The sequence below is a fragment of the Brassica napus genome, chromosome A7 (assembly GCF_020379485.1).
Source record: "Brassica napus cultivar Da-Ae chromosome A7, Da-Ae, whole genome shotgun sequence".
In the NCBI taxonomy this organism is placed as follows: Eukaryota; Viridiplantae; Streptophyta; class Magnoliopsida; order Brassicales; family Brassicaceae; genus Brassica; species Brassica napus.
The window spans coordinates 17,881,388-17,902,199 of NC_063440.1; the positions used below are offsets into that span (position 1 = coordinate 17,881,388).

Genomic DNA, 20,812 nt, shown 5'->3' on the forward strand with positions numbered 1-20,812 from the left:
AAGCTTGCTTTGTTGGCTTCCATCTCTACTGTCTAGCTTCTAGTCTTTGTTCAAAGTTAAGATGTGGTTGAGTTAGCTCTGTTGTTTAGTTTCATTCAGTTCTCTGTCACTAGTATTCTTTTGTAACTTATGTCAAAAACATAAAATTTTGGTATAATCAATTTAATATTTTTTTTTGCTAAATTGTAAATATCATAAATGAATAAAAGATAGTACAAGGAATGATCTTATGTTTGAACTATTTTGACAAAAAAGAAATAAAAAACAAGATGAATCACAAATTTTAATCTTACAAAAGATATAACTTCTCTCAGCCACATAACTATTAGTGAATCAAAGTTTTTCTCGTGTCTCCTTGCTGAGATGATGTTTTTCAGTTCTATATCAATGGCTCTGAACACAGAAGGAGAAGGGATCGAAATTTGATTGTGGATCAATTTAACATTTTACAAAAAAAAAAAAAACTAAGGCTAGGAAATAAATATAAATTGGTAATAGTTAGCAGAGAGTCAAGTCGCTGGGGGGGGGGGGGGGAGGGGATCATGACGATTCATTTTCTAAACCATCAACATCAATCACAATTCTTCAAAAAGAGACGAAGAAAGAAAGAAAAGAAGAGTCTTGTTCAGAAAAGCAGCATCTGATTCCCTACCTGTCGGTTTCCACCTCTTTTTTCTTTAATCTCGTTTTAGTTTGTGCTGATCTCAGAAAGAAGAAACTTTAAATAACTTATAATCTCTTTTTGTGTCTCTCGATTCTTGCTTTCATATTTATCACGCGTCTCAATAGCACAGAATAATGACACTGTCTAAAACTTGTGTTGCCTTTTGCTTTTCTCCATGCATTAAATCTCGTTTTTGACCCTCTTAACTTCCCTCTTATTCCCCACATTGCCACCTTTGTTCCTGTTGAAAGTGGTCATACTCTTGATTTGTATTCATTAAATTATTCAACAGGACCACCTCGTGATTTGTATTCATTCAAATTATCCAAAGCAGATCTTCGTCAGTTGAGTGATTTTATATTATGACCAACGACTTGATGATTGCTGCTAAAGCTGCCAACTATTAATTTGAGATCAGTTCCAAGATAGATCCTGGACAAAAAGAAAAAGTAACATGTGAATAATCTAACTTGTTATATAGGGCACCATATATGGAAAAACGGTGTCTTATACCCAACATCTCGCGATACGTTCAATTAATATCCGACTTATATAGTCGTGCTAAAATATACTTAAACTTTCAAATGTTTTAAATAACATACCTAATGTTTATTTTTTGACCAAATCATACATCAGTCGCCACATTTACTGACACATCATCTAATTTTGCTGATCTATATGTTACATCAGTTAATTTTGCTGACGAATATGCCACGTGTACATTTTTTTTGAAAAAAAATAATCATTTATAAAAATATTTTTTTTAGAAAATATAAAATTTATAATTTTTATCATTCAGTAAAACTATCAAAAATTAATTAATTTTTAATCTTATATAAGAAATATATCCGTAAATGTTTCAATCATATCATAATAGCATTCTTATAGGAGTTATATATGTTGTAATGTATCAAATTCAATACTACTGTTGCAGTGTGTTACTCTTGATTAATCATGAGTATGTTATTTACATTCAAACAATTTAGATTAACATATCATAAAAAATTTAAATAAACATAACCATAATTAATTATGAATATGTTATTTACACTTAAATAATTTAGATTAACATATCATATTTTTTTAAATAAACACAACCATAATTAATCGAGAGTAGCACGACTACAATACTAGCATTAAATTTGAATAATTACAACACATATATAACTATTATAAAGACGATATTGTGATATGATCGAAACATTTACAAATCTATCTCTTATATAAGATTGCAATTTAATTATTTAATTATTTAATTATTTTTGTTAATTTTACTAATTAATAAAAAAATTATAAAATTTTACATTTTCTAAAAAAAAAAATTAAATAAAACGACTATTTTGTTTTTTTTAAATGTACATATGATATTTTCGTTAGCAAAATTAGCTGACGTAGCATCCAAGTCAGCAAAATTAGATGATGTGGCAGCTGATGTGGGATATGATTTGGTTAAGAAAATAAATATTAGGTATGTTCTTTGAATTTTTTGAAAATTCAGATATGTTTTAGCACAATTACGTAAGTCGTGTATGAATTGAATATGTTGCCGTTGGGTATGAAATGACTTTTTTTCTCCACCATATACAAAGAAAAAACACAAGTCATGACTCCAGGCAGGTTTGAAATAGACGGAGGCCCATAACGGTATGGGCTTAAATATTTGGGCCAGTAAAAAGAAATAGTAGGACTCGATAGGAGGACAGCTGGACAGATATGTTTAGATAGTTCACGGCAGAGCAGAGCAGCTGATTCGTGGTTGATCACAGAACAGTCTCGTAGGCGGGCACAAAGCACTCGGAGCAGCAGAGAAGAGGCAAAGATGGAATTCGAGAAGATCAAGGTGGCCAATCCGATTGTTGAAATGGATGGTAAGTGTTGGAACATTCAATTGACTGATTGCGATTATGAAAAAAGGCTTCTTATAGATGTGATGGTTTCTGTTCCGAGATATTTTGATTGTGTTGTGTCTCACGCAGGAGACGAGATGACTCGCGTTATCTGGAAATTCATTAAAGACAAGGTAAAAAGTTTGGACCTTTATTGTTTTTTTTAACAATCATCCTTACGTAGCCTCAAATGAAATCACCCTTTGTTTTGGTTATCATATCCGCAGCTTATTTTACCTTACCTGGAGTTGGATATCAAATACTTTGATCTCGGACTCCCTAACCGCGATTCTACTGATGATAAGGTTACTACACAGAGTGCTGAAGCTACTCTAAAGTATGTTTTTCTCTCTCCAACTTTTTATTCATGTCTGTGATTTGAAACTCTCTGTCTGTCTTATTCCTTATCCTTATGGTTTAGCTTGGCATCAAGTTTGGAAGCCTTCCCACTTATATATAGCACCATTCGTTTTTTTGTTTGTTCTCTTATCATTGTGTTTTGTCTTTTCATGTGAAGGTATAACGTGGCAATCAAGTGTGCGACGATTACTCCTGGTATGTCTTGGCATCATTGCACCTGTTCAGAATGTCCTTATATTTGACCTAGTAACCTAACCACCCAGTTTGCTTACTGTTCAACAACAGATGAAACTCGTGTTAGGGAGTTTGGTTTGAAAAAAATGTGGAGGAGTCCTAACGGAACTATAAGGAACATTTTAAACGGTCAGTTTATTCTCCTGAAAAAAACTGGAGCAGTTCTCCAAGCTGGAATCTCATTGTTATTATTATTTTTTTTAATGCAGGCACGGTCTTCAGGGAACCTATAATTTGCAGAAATATCCCTCGCATTGTACCAGGTTTGTCAACATCTCCAGTTTTGTATTGAGTTAGCCATTTGATTTGATGTGCTTGGAACAAAATTCCTCCTCTTTCCTTTCTTCAGGATGGACTAAACCAATCTGTATTGGAAGGCATGCTTTTGGAGATCAGTATAGAGCTACTGATATCATTGTTAATGAACCAGGAAAACTGAAACTGATTTTCGGTAAATCTCCTTCTCCTCCTCTTACTTTATCATTGTCACTGAAAGCACGAAAACTTGCCTTTTAGAGGTTAATCTGAGCACTAGTCTCATTCCCTACCCAACGGGCACTGCTACCTTATTTACCACACTCTGTTAGATAAGCTATATGTGGAACGAAAAGGCACACTTAATTCTTCAGTACAGTCGATTAGCAATTAACAGACTTTCATCATTTGAAGTTTGGGAACATTGTTTACGAGTTTACTTACATGTGAAGAAGGAAGGTTCATAGGCCTTTTTATTGCTTTTTCTTTTTTTTCTCTTTAATCACTTTTACATAGTCATGTCTTTATGTTTGCAGAGCCAAGTGGATCTTCACGTAAGACCGAATTTGAAGTCTTCAATTTCACTGGTGCTGGAGGTGTTGCTTTGGCCATGTATAACACCGATGAGGTTGATATTATTGAAAGAGTGCCTGATGCTTTTTTTTATCCTCGCCAGTTGATTTGATGGTGTTTTTTTTTTTTTAAATGCTGAACAGTCTATCCGTTCATTTGCTGAGTCATCGATGTACACAGCTTACCAGAAAAAATGGCCGCTGTACCTCTCCACAAAAAACACCATCCTCAAAACATATGACGGAAGGTGTGCATTAGCTGGCCTCTCTATGCTTCTGTTATATTTGGTATCTAGTCATGCTGCCCTGACGTTATGTGTTTTTTGAATTGTTTCAAGATTCAAGGATATATTCCAAGAAGTTTATGAAACTAACTGGAGATCTAAGTTTGAAGCTGCTGGGATATGGTGAGATGTGCAGGTTATTAGCTTCATTCTCTTCCAGCAAAACATTGTTCACAAAGTTAATGGATTTCAGGTATGAGCATCGTCTGATAGATGATATGGTTGCTTATGCCATGAAAAGTGAGGGGGGTTACGTTTGGGCATGCAAGAACTACGATGGAGATGTGCAGAGCGATTTCTTAGCCCAAGGTTATCATTCCTTCAACTTGAGATCTTTCTAGGGACTAAAACCTCAATCCTTGTACACTTTTTCTAAGAAAATGCACTGTTGGTCTTGGATCATGGTTTTTTAACATGTGATTAGAATGGGGACAAACTTGAAACTCCACTCTTATTTAAACAAAGTTTATGCTGTCCTCTGCAGGATATGGATCTCTGGGACTGATGACGTCGGTGTTGGTATGAAATGATACAGGCCTCGGCCAAGATTTGGTCTTTGTTTTGTTAACATGTTTCCCATGAATCTTCCTGAATTAATATCTTGGGGGAAAATTGTAGGTTTGTCCTGATGGAAAGACCATTGAAGCAGAGGCAGCTCATGGCACAGTAACACGCCACTACAGAGTTCACCAAAAAGGTGGTGAAACAAGCACCAACAGCATAGCCTCTATTTTTGCTTGGTCCAGAGGCCTTGCCCACAGGTAGCGGCGGACTTTTTGCTGTTTGTTTTAAATATTTTCACCCTAGTGAATGTTTGTTGCTATTCCTGGAAAAAAAATAGGGAGGGACTGAAAATAATTTAATTATTTAGATGGATTGTGGTGTGGAAAGGTTTTTCATTAATTGTGACAATTATAGGTTGATTAAATTGTAAAAAGATGGTTTGATATGGGATATTACCAGGGCAAAGCTGGACAGCAATGCGTCGTTGTTGAACTTTACTGAGAAACTAGAAGCGGCTTGTATGGGGACGGTGGAGTCTGGAAAAATGACCAAGGATCTCGCGCTGTTGATCCACGGATCCAAGTAAGACTTAAACCACCAAAAGAATGAGTTAAAAAGTATAAACATTGGGTAGATAAGTAAATGTGTGTTTGGACAGGGTTAAGAGGGATGATTATGTGAATACAGAAGAGTTCATTGATGCTGTGGCATGGGAGTTAAGGAAAAGACTGTTAGGCAGCTCCAGGTTGTGAGGAGAAGATTTGAAAAGCAAAAAACCTTTGCAGTTTCCATCGAGTAACATTCATCATAATGTGTAGAAAATAAAGGCAAATGTGTTGTGTGTTTGGGCGTAAAAAGGATGGGTTATAATAATTAACCGCCGAACTCAAAGCTCCTCTCGTCCTCTGTTGTAATGGCTGCTACTATTTATTTACTTTTCATTAGCTTGAACCTATCTCTCCCAGTCTCTCGCTCTCTCTAAATGAAGGCGGAGAATAACGCCTTAACTTTCTTTGTTTTTGTGGCTTGGAGAAATGAAAATGCGTCTTAATAGCAAACGAAGAATAAGCAGAGATGATTTTGATAACAGCTCCCGTTTTCACCTCTTGTTCTCACCTTCTCCCCCGCCATTCCGATCATTCTTCTCCTCCTCCTCTTCGCCATGAATCAACCATTCATCGGAGCAAAGTTTCTCGTTTCCTAAGCGTCTCCGATGAGATTAGGCTGACGTATCAGAGTGCGGCGAGGTCTTCTTTGCTAGATTCCAATGGCTCTCAGTCCAGTCTCGACAGAACAAAAAAGCTTTTGGAGTTCGAGGAGCTCACTCTTCACTCTTCAGACACCAACAAATGGAACCACATTACTTCACAACTTAATTGATTTTACATAGGAGATGCAACTATGCTCTACAAACTTCAGTATGTAAATCATTTATCGAAAAAGTTAATATTTTTCATAGGGGGAGTGATTAACCCACATATTTTGAGACAAAAAAATATACGACAATTTTGTTTTAATGCATTGTTGCATCTTGCACATATATTGGATAATGGTTAAAAATGTTTGAAATCTTTGTTGGCTGTTTGTCTAGAGAATAGATATTTTATCGTAGTTATCCACTGATTATGAAGTTTTATTAAACTAGTTGCTAAAAAATTAGAATCGATATCCATGTACTATGAAGAAAACTTTAGCATACATTAATATAAATGTAGGATACGGTAGAAATTTCTAAACAACACTAATTATAAATTTCAGTATATAGAATATAAACTTTTTTATAACCCAAAGATTTTGAAAAAAAATTATGACAATCTCGTTTTAGTCTCGTTTTAAGCGCTTATCATCATCATCATCATCAACAACAATAATCAAACTTTCTGTTCCAAGTTTTCTTTGGAGGGGGTTTCACTGAATTTTCAACCTGCAAGGAGAAACACATGTGTATATCAAACATCAGTCTTTAGAGGACCTTAAAACTGTCCTATTCTGTCCTTGAATATAAACATCTCTTCAACTTTAGTACCTGCTTAATCCCATTGGCATTGATCCCAAGTGAAGTTTTCTTAAGCAGGTCACTAGACTCAGCAGCCACCACATCATCAAATGTGCCAATTACTTCAAAAATATCCAACTCTGCAACAATCATCACTTGTCCCTTCACAAGAAACCCACCATCATTCTCATGAAGTTTGAAAAGCGGAAGCATTGCTGGAACCCCAAGTTGTCGACTTTCCATCAAAGCAGTGCTCTATTTCTGTAACAAATTTCATACAAATAGTTAACATATTATTGAATAGAACAATGCGTAAACAACAAGAAAGGTTCAAGGCTGATCCCAACACAAACAAACCACACACTTGACCGAGATAGAACTAGAACATTGCGTGAACAACAAGAAAATTTCAAGGCTGGTCCCAAAACAAACATTACACACACGTCATCAAAACAGAACAAGAACAATGCGTGAACTACAAGGAATGTTCAAGGCTGATCCCTAAACGAACACTACACAGATCAAAATAAAACAAGAACAATGCCCAAACAACAAGGAAAGTTCAAGGCTGGTCCTAAAACAAACAAAACACACGATCAAAATAGAAAAAAGAACAATGCGTGAACAAACTCTAGACACACTTGATATAAACAGAGTTCAATTTAAACAAGTTTAAAATAGTTCAAAACTCACAAAACATGAACTTTCCTTTGTCTAAGGTAAGTAAGTAGTAGGATGAAAATGGATTACATAGAGTGTTACATTAAAAAAAAAATAGTTTGTGCAAGTAACTGATACATAGTAGTTCAAGATGATATCAACTAGTGAGAAGAAATAGGTAAACATCACCTTTCACCACGGACAGTTTTGGTGAAAGTTGATTCACAACAGTAAGTCTCAGTTTCACATATCTTCTCCATCCACAAGGCAGTGTTTCAAAATCAGCAACGTCCAGATATAGAGACAAGTAGTCACCATTGTTTCCTTTAGGAAATACAACAAGACACGTCTACATTAAAACCCAACAAGCAGAATCACTATAACTATAGATTATATCACCAAGATCTACATACAACGAGTATGTTTCATACCATTTGCAGTCGCTGATCAAAACTGGAACAGAATAACACTTCTCAAACTGCAAAGAGGAGAAACCCTTAATTACCCAACCAAACTTCTTATCAACTGGATTCATCATTGCTTTAAGATGCAAGATCCTGAGAGAACAAAACCACTTAAACACTGAGTGTCACTTAGACCATCTCCAATGTATTTTGCTATTTTCACCTCTAAAATAGAGGAACTCTATAATAGAGATGAGATATGTTCCAATGTATTCTTCTAAAATAGCAATCTCTAAATATAGAGTAAAAAATAGAGGAATGCTATTTCTTCCTCTATAAATAGAGGAAAAAATAGAGATCTCTATTATAGAGGAAGAAATAGAGGTGGGTTGGAGCAATTTCACCTCTAAATGCTATTATAGAGGTGAAAATAACAATTGGTTGGAGATGCTCTTATATATATATGTGAAGAAGATGTAAGCATTTTAAATGACGTGTGGTGAATACTAACAGCCTTGACGCATCGTGATTTGATAATACTCTGTCATCATCATTATAATTTTGGTAATATAGCTTGACCATTTATTTTTCACTTTTTAATAAACAAAAATTTTTTACTTCATCATCAAGATCAATGTTTTAAAAATCGAACTAGCTTGACCATTTGATTTTCACTAGCTTCTAGGTACCTGCCTAGTCCGCGACTAGTGTAATTACCGCCAAGTGATTTTTGAGTATTAATGAAGATTGATACATTCTGCTCTTCAAGTGCACTCGCTGCTCAATACTTCACAAAAAAAAACATGACAAACTTTTTACATATGGCGTATTCTCATCTCAAAATCAAGTTGATGACTCCAACTCCAAGAGACTATGAACTCTCCAAGATCTCTGTTTCAGGCACATCTATTTAGTTTGGTTCGTCAAGAAACTCAGTAAGAGAACAAAGTTGTTAGAAGAAAAAAACGTTGTGGCAATATACTTTACCACAGAATGTCATAGTTACAAGAGGACCTCCTACTTAGAAAACCAATGGATAATATAAGATATCATAACACCAAATTGCCTAAGAAGTCAAGTCATCAAATCAAACAATATCATCGAAAGACAAAGCAGTTCTTGTGGTTGACAAGTCAGCCTTCTCCTCCTCGGCAAGAAGATCCAGCTCTGAACACTTCTGCTTCAGTTTCTGTAGATTTTCCTCGATCTCTTGGAGCCGAGCCAAACAAGACTTCTCTTTCTCCTTTTTGTCTTTTAGTTGGTCTAGCTTCTTCTCCAGCCAATCCACCTTAAACCCTGCATCTTTCAAGTATGTCAACGCAATGTCTGCTTCCACAAGATCTTCACTGGAGAGCTTCTCAAGTGACTGGCATAACGTCTCCACCAAGCTTAGCAGGAAACTCAGACATGCGTTCCTGAGATGTTGGTTCTTTGCGTTAAACTCCACAGCAATGTCTGGGTGTCTCTCGAATATAAGCTTCACAGATTCTACCTGCGAGTTAAAAAAGATATACAATGCTAATGAGAGAGAGAGAGAGCATTCTTCAGAGATTTGGAACAACACAAGTCTCCTCAAGTTGCATTATTACCTGACAAGACAAAACCTCAAACCCATTGACATCTATTGTCTCCTTTACAGGTTGAATCTCCTTAAGTGCATTATCTGAATCCTGGTTTGATGGGTTCTCAGGTTTTTGCTCCACTTGACAAGACACTTGGTCCACCTGAGATCTGCTGACAGATGCATCATCAGCTTGATTGCACCTCAGAGATGGTTCAATAATGATCACAGGTTCCTCTGGTAACACAATATCTGGGATAACGTCTAGTTCAGCGATGATGGTGAGTTTGTAATCATCCAGGTATCTCCAAAGTTTTGAAAGAGGCAAGAACTCTTCAAAGCCCCAAATGTTATTCTCTGCGTCAAAACAGCCTTTCCCTACTGCCATGTCCCAAAAACAGAACAGAAGATGTTTCATCAAGTGCTCAAACCCTTAAAGATGAGAAAAAAGACAGGACATAATCATATGACAAATGATATAGAGCTTAAATAGCTTTGTTCTTTTACTGGACGCAGCGTCCGCGTCTATGACACAAAAATATAAGAGGATTAAACATGACACGTCAGCAACAAGTTAAAACAGAAAGTTGAAGGATGTTAATAATTGACGCGAGCTACACGTCAACGTATGTTTAGGAGACGCTGATAAATCCAGCGATGATGAAACACGGAAAATACGAGTAGCGGCAGCCGCCGGCGGGAGATGTATAACGACCCTGCACTTAGATTGCTTTTTCTTGTTTGTTAATTTTTCGCCGCAGTCGCCGACGCTGCGTCCATGAAAAGAACAGAGCTAATGTAGAACAGTCACCTAATGTTTGGTTCAAAGATTGAGGAGCCAGTCCCTTTTTCACAAGAGTGAGGCTAACCTTCACGTCTCTTCTCCATCCTGGAGGCAAAGATTCAGGAGCCAGATCCAGATACATGGACAAGTAGCCACCATCCGTATCTCTTTTGGGAAAAGCAATAAGACGCCTGTATAACAAAAAAAAATATATATATATCAATCTAATTTAAAACTCCAGAAAACGGACGAGTAGCTTTGTAATAGTTTCTTTATTTACCAATCACAGTCGGCCACCTTGAAGGGTGGAGAGTAGTAGTGGAACTCGTCATCTTGCAAACCGAAGTTTTTGATAACACAAGTGAGTTTCTTCTTCATATGCCCAACCATTACTATGGTGAAGATTTATCGCTAGAGAACAACAAAGAACGAACAGTAAAACCCTAAAACTGACTCGGAAACGTGCAAACCAATCGCACGCAACAGTGATAGGGTTGAATACCTTGAAGGGAAGAGAAACTAAGGTAGGGTTTAGGGTCGAAGGGAAGAGAAATCAAAACTGTGTATGTTTTAAATATAAAGCTAGGTTTAGACCTGAGATAAACCAAACCAAACCAAATAAAAACAAACCATATTCCCAAATAGATTGGTTGATCATCAAGAAACTCGGTTCTTTATACAAACTTTAAGAGACCTAAAATAAAGCAACTTTGAACCCAAAACAAATATGAAAACTTCCAGAGAGAGAAATTTTAGCTAGTTAGTGAATTTATGTTTTTTCGTATGGTTAGTAGGCCTAATTTTTCTTTAAAAAATTTTACCCAAAAAAGAGTGAAATTTTATTTAAAAAATTCTACCAAAAAAAGAGTGAAACATGTCATTAAATTCAGTTTAATTTATTCAATCATATTATAACCTAGCAAAAAATTAATTTTAAGATTGGGAACTTTCAGTAATATTTATAAATTACACAAATTTATCTGCATCCACTCAAATCTAATATTTATTTATAAATTTCTGTAATTGAATAACAATAAATATTAGATTTTAAAATAATATGATGAATAACACAAAAGAATTTTTTAAATCTGTTAAAAAATAAATTTGATTAATATATATTTATAAATTATATATAAAGTAGAAGAAGAAGAAATTGCACTTTCATATACACCAATAATTTGGTAATTTTCTGAAACGGATTTTCACTATTATATTTTCATAATGTCAAGTCACTACTATCTCTATTTCTTCTAAACTAGACCTACAAACAGGGGCGGAGGCAAACAGTAAGGTGCGAGGTCAGCTGATCCCACTGCTTTTTAAAAATTATTTGTTTTTACTTAAGAAAAATTATAAAATATTTATTTTTACCTAAGAAAAATTATATTGACCCCACAAAATGAAAATGAATCTCTGTTAATTTTTTTTTAACCCCGATACAAAATATTTATGGCTCGGCGAATCTCATCTTTAACATGGAGAAAGAGTTTTGTTTTTATGCTATCGATGTAAAATATTTTCTTTCGATCAATAGATAGATTTCTTATGTTCGCTTAGGCGACTCTGTTTTCATCCCTAGGGGATTTTGATGTGTTTGTTTTGTTTTAAATCCGCTTTCTCCTTTTCTGACATACTCCAAAATATTTCATGACATAAGTGAAAGAAAAATAGTGTGACAATATATAAACAGTGTGAAAAAAATAGAATGATACTTGCGTATTACGTATTGAAAACAGAGGACTCTGTTTCTCATCTAGTTATTAATCTTATTATTCATAGTCTATAGTCAGTCTCCATTTTCTTTCCTATGAATCAGTCCACGTGCGATGAATACGAATTGATAAATGGTAAAATGGTCGAATAGTAAACAAGTCTAGCTAGAGGCTAGAGCCAACTTGCATGACCACAAGTCTTAACGTGCTACTTATGTTTTCGTACATCACAGAGGATAACTTTACCATCAAGATTCATATAAGTATCACTCTTGAAGCGTCAACTTCTGTTAAATCAGTTGCAAAATGCGACAGCTTTCTGCAAAAAGTGCCTATGAAGTTCCATGAATGGAATAGAAGTTCAAGATAAGGATTAATTTGTCCTCATCTCAGTGATAACCGAAACTTTTAATAGAAAACCGCAGTAATACTTATTCAACGAAATGTGAGAACCTTAGACATAAGTTCAATTACCTTGCAAAAGAAACTCTTGTCATTGAAACGAAGGAAGAAACTACTAAACTATAAGAACTAAAGAGATCAAACAACATCATCAAACGACAGAGGAGTTCTGATAGCCGACAACTCAGCCTCTTCCTTCTCAACTAAAGCATCCAAGTCTGAACATTTTTGCTTCAGTTCAAGTAAATTATCCTCCATCTCTTGGAGCCTGACCAAACTGGACTGCTCTTTGCCCTTGTTTGCTTTTACCAAGTCCAGTTTCTTCTCCAACCAAGCCACATTAAAATGCACAGATTTCAAGTATGCAAGTGCAGTGTCTGCTCCCAAAATATCATTACTGGAGAGCTCATCAAGTGACTGGCACAGCATCTCGATCAATCTGAGCAAAATATTCATGCATGTCTCCCTCGTATGTTGGTTCATTGCACGGAATCGGACTGCAATGTAAGGGTGTCTTTCAAATATACGGCTCACAGATTCTACCTGCAGAGTGTAAAACAAATGTACGAAACATATTAACATATATGATATTTGCTTCTTCTAAAGTAACAGAGAAGGTTGCACCATTCTAAAGTTTATTACCTGTGAAGGAAGAACTTGAAAGCCATTGATATCCATGTTTCCGGTTCCAAATGAAGCTACTTTGATTTTGAGGTAATCATTAGACTCCGGAACACCATCATCTCCATTAATAATTTTCAGATTGCTGCTTCCATCTTTAGATTCCCCTGGCTCATCTGATGTTCCAACAACTTCAAGAACATCTACCTCAGCAACAACTATGAGATCTCCATCTTCCAGAAAACCTTCCCTTTCATCATGAAGTTTGGTAAGGGGAATCAATGGGAACCCCCAACACGAAATCTTCTTATCAAACCAGCGATGCGTTTCTGTAAACTTGACATCAGTTTACAACCTAGAATGATAGGAATCTAGACATATCTACTTTCAAAATGATTACACGGTATGTTGCTGAAATTTAAGTGAGAAAGGAACATTAAACAAAATGACAAGAATCACCTTTCATTACTGAGTCTATGTCGTAAGATTGTTTGACAACTGATAGCATGCATATATCTAGACCGGCAAAAACATGTGAGGAAAAGAAACTTGTCTTTTACCATTTGCGATCACCTATCAGGACGGGAGCAGAGTAACAGATCTTACATTCCAAAGATGAGAAGTTCTTTATCACCCAAGCGAACTTCTTACCAACTTGCGTCCCCATTAATGTAATAAAGATACCTCCAAATGAAAATACAAGACCTAGAGAAAAAAGACCCTTCGTCTGATTATCAACCAACACACACAATTTCAGAAAACTCAACCAAAAATATCTCTATGTAACCCAAGATTTCAAACAACAAAAACTGACTAGCTAGTTTCCACGGCCAGAAATTTAACACTGTCCAACCAAGAATCAGGAAGAATACAATTTGAATGACTATCTTCTTTCATCAGCAGTGATTTGTTAGAATCTAAATGCATGTGCAGAAGCAGAAAGAGCCTAAACATTTAGTGTTGCAGAAAAGGAACGAAAGACACAGACAACGGAGCAAAACTATGCTTAACTTACTAAAACCTGTGAGGAAGTTGCGTCTTGTGAGGGGGTTCTACCTGCACAAGATATATATAAATGAAGAAAAATGCATGAATCTCGAATAGTGTGGGAGAATGCAAACAGTTTTTGGCCCTTCGTAAATTGATACTCTGCTATAGTTACGAGTTGATGAAGTCTACGCCCTTGGAAGCGCCTTTTCGAGTGCCAACCCCAGTTCACATTCCCAAAGAGATTGCTTCATAATCACGAAACCTACGGAGACCTAAAATAGATTAACAGATTAGAAAACAAAACTCTAATTCTGCCTAGGAACTCAACTCATCAAACAATATAGGAACATTGGTTGGTGGCTGAAACCTCGGCCTTATCCTTAAAACCTTGAAGTTTCAACAAGGCAAAGAAAATAAAGTTATGATCCAAAACCAAAACTTAAAAGAGTGGAGAGGGTTAATCACAAGGTTAAATTTGCAAATTACTTCTTAGGGTTAATTTCACTACTGAATGCAACGGACGAACTTAAAAGGACTTGTTCTGAGACATCAAAAGAAAAAAAGATTCATCTACAATTCTACAAGAATCCTCGCAAAATCAGCAAACAACATCACTGAACGAGAGAGAAGTTCTTGCGGCCAAAGCCTCAGCCTTTTCCTTCTGCAGCTGAGTTTGAAGATCCAAGAACATTAGCTTCAGCTTCTTCAACTGTTCCTCCATTGTTCGAAGCCGAGCCTCGCTACCCTTTTCCTTCTTCTTCTTCTCAGAAACCTCATCCAGCTTTACCTTCAGCCAATCCAATTTAAAGCCGACATCAATCAGATCAGACAGTGTGTCAACAGCATTGCTCAGATCATCCTCGGAGAGCTTCTCTGGTGACTGGCACATCATCTCGATGAGGCTAAGGAGTTCATTCATGTAAGCTCTTCTGATCTGTCTGTTCTTTGGACGGAAGCCTGATGCTAAATCCGGGTGTCTTCTGAATATAAGGCTCACTGATTCCACCTGCTTAGTCATAAACAACGTGAAAACAAGATTGTGAGAGTAAAACCTAAAACGTGAAAAGAAATTAATCCAGAGACATGCATCATCTATGATTGTTTTCTAAAGATATGATCCCCCCATATAAATAAGAGAATGGGACATATGATATATAGAACATGCTGTCACATTCAGTTTCGGATTAGAGCTTCCTCTCTAATAACAACAGAAGAAGATGGATCCCGTTCTTACCTGAGAAGAATAAACGTCAAACCCATTGACATTCGCTGGTTGAATCTCCGTAAGCAAATTATTAGCAGTCTCAGGTACAGATGCCACATTGTTAAACTCTTTACCACCATTTTCCACATCAAGCAAAGACTTCACTTTGTCTAGAGAGGTTCCGTTGCTAGCATTATCATTCGAAACGAGAGATGAAGACTCATCACCGATATCTTCTTTAGGTGCATCATCATTAGAAACCTCAGTCTCAGCTGCCACACTGTTACTCTTTAAACCATCATTTCCTACTGTCTCTTCCAAAGCACTGAAGTGGTTTAAAAGACTTATGTCCTCACCTCCATCATCTAAACAAGGAGATGAAACATCATCATTATCCACATCCTCTTTAGACGAAACACCACCACCTGTACCCTCGTCAAAAGGACCATCATCATCATCATCATCATCTAAATTGGTAACCTCAGTTTCTTGCGCCACTTCACAAGACGAATCCCTCTGAGATTTGCCGACAGATTCATCATCAGCTGGAAGTACATGTAGTTCAGCGAGGATAATGAGTTTGTTATTCACCAGAAACCCTTCACTCTTCTCATGAAGTTTAGCAAGGGACACGAACTTATCACAACCCCAACCCTCTATCTCGTCACTGAAGCATTGTTGCGCTCCTGCCACAAAAACAGAAGCAGAGAAGAACTTGTCACATTCACTGCATTGAAACAGCTTTGGCACAAGATACAGAGATTCTAAACTAGATGGAGAAAAAGACTTACGCATTACTAAGTTGGATTTGGTAAAGGCCTTAGTGACGAGAGTGAGGCTAAACTTGACGTCTCTTGTCCATCCAGGTGGCAGAGACTCAGAGTCTGCAAACTCCAGAAACAAGGACAAGTGACCATCGTTCTTATCTCCCTTGCAGTCAGCAGCAATGCGCCTGTACAAATAACAAAACCCATTTCAAAATCAATCCCACCAAAGTAAAAATGGTTTCTTTTTTTACCAATTGACCCCGGCGACGGCGAAGGGGCGGGAGTAGCAACGCTCTTCTTGTAAAGATGAGAACTTTTTCAAAACCCAACTGAATCTCTTTTCCATTTGCTCACCACCACCACCCATTAACACCCGATCAACAGAGAAACCCTTAAAAATTGAAACTTAGTGCTTAGTAATGGGTTTAAGAAAATAGAGAGATACTTTAATTCAGAAAGAGAATGTCTTTTAACGCGACTGACTGACTGTAAGCATCGCGCTACTTCACAGCTCTGCTAGAGAGAGAGACAACTGGCTCGCCCACTGCCTGCTGGTTTGGTTCCTTCGGTTAAAATTGGATTCACATATTTTAATTTTCGATTGCTTTTTGGTCCGCACAAAATTTTAACCGTATTGAACTGAAAAAAATTGGTTTGATTTGGTCTTCAGTTACTTTCGTTTAGTTTTTTTTTTCCGTCACTATGTTTTTAATATTAAAGGAGACGAGCCAAACCCAGAACAACTTACATAAAAGGCCCAAAAACTAACCGGGCTAAAACTCGTTATCTAAATGGGCCAAAAAACCTACGGCCCAACTTGAAAAAACCCTAAACTCATCACGGACTTGAGAGCAGCCGCCTCGCATATCGGACTTTTCGATGCGAGGACACGTGTTGCCATCCTCGACGATGAAAGGACACGTGTCGCGAGAGCGTCTCATCACCACCGCTTCTCATCATCGCCGGAGATCTAGACTTCGGATTTCCCGCCCAAACCAGAACTCCAAAACTCCGCCAATCTTCACCGCAAACATCTTTGGACCTCTAATACCGGAGAGAATCGATCGCCTTGGCGAGATCTCATCCACCACCGTTCACCGCAAACACCCAAAACATCGCATGCATCATCACCCTTTCCGCCGGAAAGCTTCACTCTCCTCCGACGAGAACACAAACAACCGAACCAAGACTAAAGCGCAGAAATAAAATCAAACTAAAAAGACTAAACCCTAAAGGACTAGGGGACGAAACCCGGTAATGTAAAGCTGTGATAGCCTTCACCTCCCGGAGACTAGAGCCGACGACGGCCGAACTAAGGAAGCTTCCCCGCTACGGAGATAAAAGACCGGCGGCGACGAATCTGTGAGAGCCTCCGTCTCCCAGAAATAGAACACGAACTACTTAACCGTCCCATCCTTCCCGCGATCGCGTCGTGATTCCAGTACCAGAACCACGCCGGTTGATGGCTGACCAGAGCTCCGACAGACGGAAGCCGGATAAGAGGAGGAGGAGACAAGGCCTGTTGATTTTATATGAAAGAAAAATGACTCCGGCGACGGCACGGACGCTCACGCGCCGACCGGCCGCCGGATCCCCAAAGTTTCTCTCTAACTTTCTCTCTCTAGCTTGACAGAAGCTTTTTTGACCGGGAGTTACTTTCGTTTAGTTTAGTTATGAAAAATCCTTTTGGTTTTTTCGTTAGATTTTTCGGTTAATTTGATTAAATTTTAGATTTTTGGGTTAATAATCTTTACAAGTCTGTTATAGAGAAACAGAGTCGTTGCTTTTATTGTGTGGTTGTGTACGTGGTGAAAAATAGAATAAGAGGCAAATAAAATGAGACAATAGGATAGGTTTTGTGAAACCCAAGTGAACTTCTTCTCCATTTGCTGCTGTCCCATTAATATGAGTCAGGACAATCGCAACGATGCCCGACTCTGTGATGAGAGGGCTTATGGTTTAAAGAAAGAGACATTGCTAGGGATAGACCCGAGGTAAACTTAACCAAACCATAATTAGATTAATCTTAATTCAAATCGAAATTAAACCGGTTTAATTTTTAATCCTCTCTTTTTTTCTTTTTTTTCTTTTTTTTTAATACTGGTTAATTATGCTATTATATATAACCTACGAGAAACATTACAATATTACGGCCAACAATTCTACCAGTCTTATGAGGATTCACGTTTCACTGTATCATCATAAGCCGTTTCTGCAAGATCCATTCCTGATGGTACTTTTTGCATCACGCCGAAGATTTCTAGTAGCCTTATCTCCAATATTCTGTATAATTTGTTTTTTCCGATAATTGAAACTCAGACCTCCTAATGTAGAAATATTAATGAACACTTGATCAAATCACTGGACCAAAAAGACTTATTTCAAATTGTAGTTTCTGGTTTTTACTTTTGTAGAGAGAAAATAAGGGATAAAAATGATTTTATTAATCATGGGAAAACAAAAAAAAATATAACACTTAATGGACAGCTAACACAAACTATTTTTTTTACAAATTCTAGAGAAACTAAATTTCAGAAGTTTGATTTAGTTGTATTTTCTGGTGGTTTGCTTTTATGTTCAACTAAATAAACCTTTGTAAATTTAACTTTAGTTAAATACAAAGTTGATGTTTTGAGCCAAGGGAGAAAAAGAACCAAAGACATTTTAAAACCCACACCGTTCAGAAAGCAAAATGTGTAATAGTAATAACTGAACCATAGTCGAATCTAAACCAAAAGTATTTCTTTTACAATAATTTTTTTTTTTTTGATAACTCAGGAAAGCCAAAAGCTTTACAATAAAGATTTATCGATTCATTGAATATGCAAAGCAAAGTTATCCTACGTTAGGATTCCTAACTTAGGAACAAGACACGTCTCCATCACAAATGCGATGTGTCGATCCAAAGATCCATCATAAAGCATCTGTCAATCTCCAGCTTCCACCTGCTCACTATGCACACTAGCGTTACGTAACGCACGATACAATATATATTGTGGCTAAAGCCGAATAAACAAATTAAACCATACAATAAGAAAAGAAATAAAACGTACGGATAAACAAATGGAGACTTACGTTGATGCGATTGGTGTGGACACGGAAGCTACAACAACGACGGAGACGACGGCGAAGCAGAACAAAAAGAAGTTGAAGGTTATGGTTGCGATGGATGAAAGCAAGAATAGCTTCTATGCGTTGGAATGGGCAGTGGAACATCTCAGAGATGTTATTAGCGCTGAACCGGAAACCGATCAAGCAGGCGGTTTACTGACTTTGGTTCATGTTCATCCAACGTACCTTCAATATATCTACCCTTCTGGCGGAACTGGTGAAGAAAACATAATCTCTTTTTGTTTTTTTGTTTTTAATATTTTTATGCATGGATTATGTGAAGTAATTCACATACATATTAATTGGATTTGAATTATTCGTAGCTTCGGCAATGTATGCGATAGATTCAGTTCCTGAATCAATGAAGAAAGCACGAGAAGAGAGCACAACCAAGTTGTTCACACGATCATTGGAGATATGTCGTGGCAAATTGGTGAGTGATATGTAACTGCAAAAAGAGTTTGGTTTGTAATATATATGTATATTTCATGGGTTTGCATTAGATAAGTTTAGGGCCGATCCCGGATAAAAATTTGCCTCGCTCCCAAGTCTATAAAAGTTATTAAAACATATGTTATCGTTTGGTTTTCAAATTGTTGATTTTATTTTAATCAAGATTAACTAAAAATGTTTATGGTCTCCTAAGTCTCATGTCTGGTCTTCAATAAGTTGATAAGTTCCTTTCAAGATTTTGGTTGTGTGGTTTTTAGGTGAAAACGGAAACGATGATATTAGAAGGAGATCCTAAGGAGATGATATGCCAAGCGGTAGAACAAACTCACGTGGATCTTCTTGTTGTTGGTAGCCGTGGACTTGGCATGATCAAGAGGTTACAACTTTGATATTTGTATTCTCATAACATGAGTCTTTTGGTCAACGGTTATGAACCTTAGTTTGGGATGCATGCAGGGCCTTTCTAGGGAGTGTGAGTGATTACTGTGCTCAACATGCCAAATGTCCTATTCTCATCGTGCGACCACCTAGAGAAACCTCGACCAGTAGTAGCACTAAGGAACACAAGAGCAAGTGAGGAAGAAAACCATGTGACCATCACTTTTGTGTGTTTGTTCTGGAATTTGATGACTACTTTCTTTTTCATTCCGTTTGTATGTAGATAAAAAATAAAAATGTGGTGTTAATTAAACAATTTGTTTTGCGTCATGGACGAAACTCAACCCAACCTTTCGTTTTTATACATTCTTAACCGGAAAAACGGTTTGATCATCTGTTCGACGAAAGACATTGAAGAATATGAGATGCCTGTACCAAAGGAAAATATAATGAAACGGATAGATTCACACAAAGGAGCTACATTCGAGATGAAGTACTGAGAGTGCATGAGAGATGACCCTTCAGAGCTTCAGTTTCGGGCACTTGAGCAAGCTCAACTATCTCCAAGAGCTTCAAGCTCTTCTAAACCATCTCCTTTTGCCCCGGTTAGATCAAGAGGATCAAGTCTTGGGAGAAGTAGTCCTTTGGCTCAAGAACTTGAAAGGGTTTAGGTCAATATATATAAGCAGATTCTCATTTGAAGTGACCAACTTGAATATTTTTTGTTATGTAAGATGCAGAACTAAGGGTTTAACTGAAGAATGATCTTATTATGCGGGTGCCTTGTTCTACAAATTATCTTTTTGTCCTGTGATTATTTTGTAATTCATTGAATCATATAAAGTTATTGTCCCATTAATATTTTGTAATTTATTGAATCATATAAAGTTGATGTCCCGTTCATGATTTTTGATTTTTAACATAAAAAAGTACTAATCAAAATAAACCATACCGAACCGTTCGTAGTCCAAATAAAAAACAATGATGGGGCGATTTGGAAATGCTCACGG

The 20,812-nt window shown here is 36.9% G+C and overlaps 6 protein-coding genes across 7 annotated transcripts; 2 read left to right on the forward strand and 4 right to left on the reverse strand.

The window, feature by feature from the left end:
• The first annotated feature begins 2,348 nt into the window (after positions 1-2,348).
• Positions 2,349-5,716, forward strand: LOC106353193 (peroxisomal isocitrate dehydrogenase [NADP]). Its single transcript, XM_013792901.3, has 15 exons — positions 2,349-2,532; positions 2,641-2,684; positions 2,778-2,887; positions 3,068-3,105; positions 3,196-3,273; positions 3,354-3,407; positions 3,494-3,595; positions 3,936-4,027; positions 4,116-4,219; positions 4,310-4,378; positions 4,449-4,564; positions 4,740-4,774; positions 4,874-5,016; positions 5,219-5,341; positions 5,418-5,716. The coding sequence occupies exons 1-15, from the start codon at positions 2,484-2,486 to the stop codon at positions 5,509-5,511; spliced, it is 1,251 nt and encodes a 416-aa protein (XP_013648355.2). The 5' UTR covers positions 2,349-2,483; the 3' UTR covers positions 5,512-5,716.
• Positions 5,717-6,486: 770 nt separating this feature from the next.
• LOC106353194 (MATH domain and coiled-coil domain-containing protein At3g58410) lies at positions 6,487-10,850 on the reverse strand. Its single transcript, XM_048737091.1, has 5 exons — positions 10,445-10,850; positions 10,192-10,355; positions 9,409-9,761; positions 6,786-9,311; positions 6,487-6,683 (listed from the first exon to the last, which is right to left on the reverse strand). The coding sequence occupies exons 1-4, from the start codon at positions 10,552-10,554 to the stop codon at positions 8,907-8,909; spliced, it is 1,032 nt and encodes a 343-aa protein (XP_048593048.1). The 5' UTR covers positions 10,555-10,850; the 3' UTR covers positions 6,487-6,683; positions 6,786-8,906.
• LOC106355623 (MATH domain and coiled-coil domain-containing protein At3g58340-like) lies at positions 6,618-8,819 on the reverse strand. The gene is made up of 6 exons (XM_048735558.1): positions 8,807-8,819; positions 8,509-8,596; positions 7,921-7,972; positions 7,600-7,764; positions 6,786-7,010; positions 6,618-6,683 (listed from the first exon to the last, which is right to left on the reverse strand). The coding sequence occupies exons 1-6, from the start codon at positions 8,817-8,819 to the stop codon at positions 6,618-6,620; spliced, it is 609 nt and encodes a 202-aa protein (XP_048591515.1).
• Positions 10,851-12,416: 1,566 nt separating the features above from the next.
• Positions 12,417-13,566, reverse strand: LOC106355622 (MATH domain and coiled-coil domain-containing protein At3g58410-like). The gene is made up of 3 exons (XM_048735559.1): positions 13,460-13,566; positions 12,921-13,149; positions 12,417-12,821 (listed from the first exon to the last, which is right to left on the reverse strand). Exons 1-3 carry the CDS (start codon positions 13,564-13,566, stop codon positions 12,417-12,419), a joined length of 741 nt encoding a protein of 246 aa, XP_048591516.1.
• A 797-nt stretch (positions 13,567-14,363) lies between these two features.
• LOC106353192 (MATH domain and coiled-coil domain-containing protein At3g58440) lies at positions 14,364-16,455 on the reverse strand. 2 transcript variants are annotated; one of them, XM_013792900.3, is made up of 5 exons: positions 16,344-16,455; positions 16,112-16,251; positions 15,885-16,045; positions 15,124-15,779; positions 14,364-14,895 (listed from the first exon to the last, which is right to left on the reverse strand). In XM_013792900.3, the coding sequence occupies exons 2-5, from the start codon at positions 16,225-16,227 to the stop codon at positions 14,488-14,490; spliced, it is 1,341 nt and encodes a 446-aa protein (XP_013648354.2). In that variant the 5' UTR covers positions 16,228-16,251; positions 16,344-16,455; the 3' UTR covers positions 14,364-14,487. The 2 variants fall into 2 exon arrangements, with proteins under 2 accessions (XP_013648354.2, XP_022572072.2); XM_022716351.2 differs by having other exon boundaries at positions 16,112-16,414.
• A 2,361-nt stretch (positions 16,456-18,816) lies between these two features.
• Positions 18,817-20,131, forward strand: LOC106356829 (universal stress protein A-like protein). The gene is made up of 4 exons (XM_013796555.2): positions 18,817-19,188; positions 19,295-19,404; positions 19,682-19,800; positions 19,881-20,131. The coding sequence occupies exons 1-4, from the start codon at positions 18,924-18,926 to the stop codon at positions 19,999-20,001; spliced, it is 615 nt and encodes a 204-aa protein (XP_013652009.1). The 5' UTR covers positions 18,817-18,923; the 3' UTR covers positions 20,002-20,131.
• The last annotated feature ends 681 nt before the right edge of the window (positions 20,132-20,812 follow it).

What these genes read in the sequence shown, in the direction of transcription:
- LOC106353193 (XM_013792901.3), top strand. Translation starts at nt 2,484, where the DNA reads ATGGAATTCGAGAAGATCAAGGTGGCCAATCCGATTGTTGAAATGGAT. An exon ending in CCATGTATAACACCGATGAG is followed by an intron (nt 4,028 to 4,115) that starts GTTGATATTATT and finishes AATGCTGAACAG; the next exon opens with TCTATCCGTTCATTTGCTGA. An exon ending in GAGCGATTTCTTAGCCCAAG is followed by an intron (nt 4,565 to 4,739) that starts GTTATCATTCCT and finishes TGTCCTCTGCAG; the next exon opens with GATATGGATCTCTGGGACTG.
- LOC106355623 (XM_048735558.1), bottom strand. An exon ending in TTGATAAGAAGTTTGGTTGG is followed by an intron (nt 7,765 to 7,920) that starts GTAATTAAGGGT and finishes GTTTTAATGTAG; the next exon opens with ACGTGTCTTGTTGTATTTCC. An exon ending in TGTCCGTGGTGAAAGGTGAT is followed by an intron (nt 7,011 to 7,599) that starts GTTTACCTATTT and finishes TTACAGAAATAG; the next exon opens with AGCACTGCTTTGATGGAAAG.
- LOC106353194 (XM_048737091.1), bottom strand. Translation starts at nt 10,554, where the DNA reads ATGGTTGGGCATATGAAGAAGAAACTCACTTGTGTTATCAAAAACTTC. An exon ending in AAGGTGGCCGACTGTGATTG is followed by an intron (nt 10,356 to 10,444) that starts GTAAATAAAGAA and finishes TTTGTTATACAG; the next exon opens with GCGTCTTATTGCTTTTCCCA. An exon ending in TTGAGGTTTTGTCTTGTCAG is followed by an intron (nt 9,312 to 9,408) that starts GTAATAATGCAA and finishes TTTAACTCGCAG; the next exon opens with GTAGAATCTGTGAAGCTTAT.
- LOC106355622 (XM_048735559.1), bottom strand. Translation starts at nt 13,566, where the DNA reads ATGGGGACGCAAGTTGGTAAGAAGTTCGCTTGGGTGATAAAGAACTTC. An exon ending in CTGATAGGTGATCGCAAATG is followed by an intron (nt 13,150 to 13,459) that starts GTAAAAGACAAG and finishes TCATGATGAAAG; the next exon opens with GGAAGGTTTTCTGGAAGATG. An exon ending in TTCAAGTTCTTCCTTCACAG is followed by an intron (nt 12,822 to 12,920) that starts GTAATAAACTTT and finishes TACACTCTGCAG; the next exon opens with GTAGAATCTGTGAGCCGTAT.
- LOC106353192 (XM_013792900.3), bottom strand. Translation starts at nt 16,227, where the DNA reads ATGGGTGGTGGTGGTGAGCAAATGGAAAAGAGATTCAGTTGGGTTTTG. An exon ending in GCCGTCGCCGGGGTCAATTG is followed by an intron (nt 16,046 to 16,111) that starts GTAAAAAAAGAA and finishes TTATTTGTACAG; the next exon opens with GCGCATTGCTGCTGACTGCA. An exon ending in TTGACGTTTATTCTTCTCAG is followed by an intron (nt 14,896 to 15,123) that starts GTAAGAACGGGA and finishes ATGACTAAGCAG; the next exon opens with GTGGAATCAGTGAGCCTTAT.
- LOC106356829 (XM_013796555.2), top strand. Translation starts at nt 18,924, where the DNA reads ATGGAGACTTACGTTGATGCGATTGGTGTGGACACGGAAGCTACAACA. An exon ending in CTACCCTTCTGGCGGAACTG is followed by an intron (nt 19,189 to 19,294) that starts GTGAAGAAAACA and finishes AATTATTCGTAG; the next exon opens with CTTCGGCAATGTATGCGATA. An exon ending in AGATATGTCGTGGCAAATTG is followed by an intron (nt 19,405 to 19,681) that starts GTGAGTGATATG and finishes TGTGGTTTTTAG; the next exon opens with GTGAAAACGGAAACGATGAT.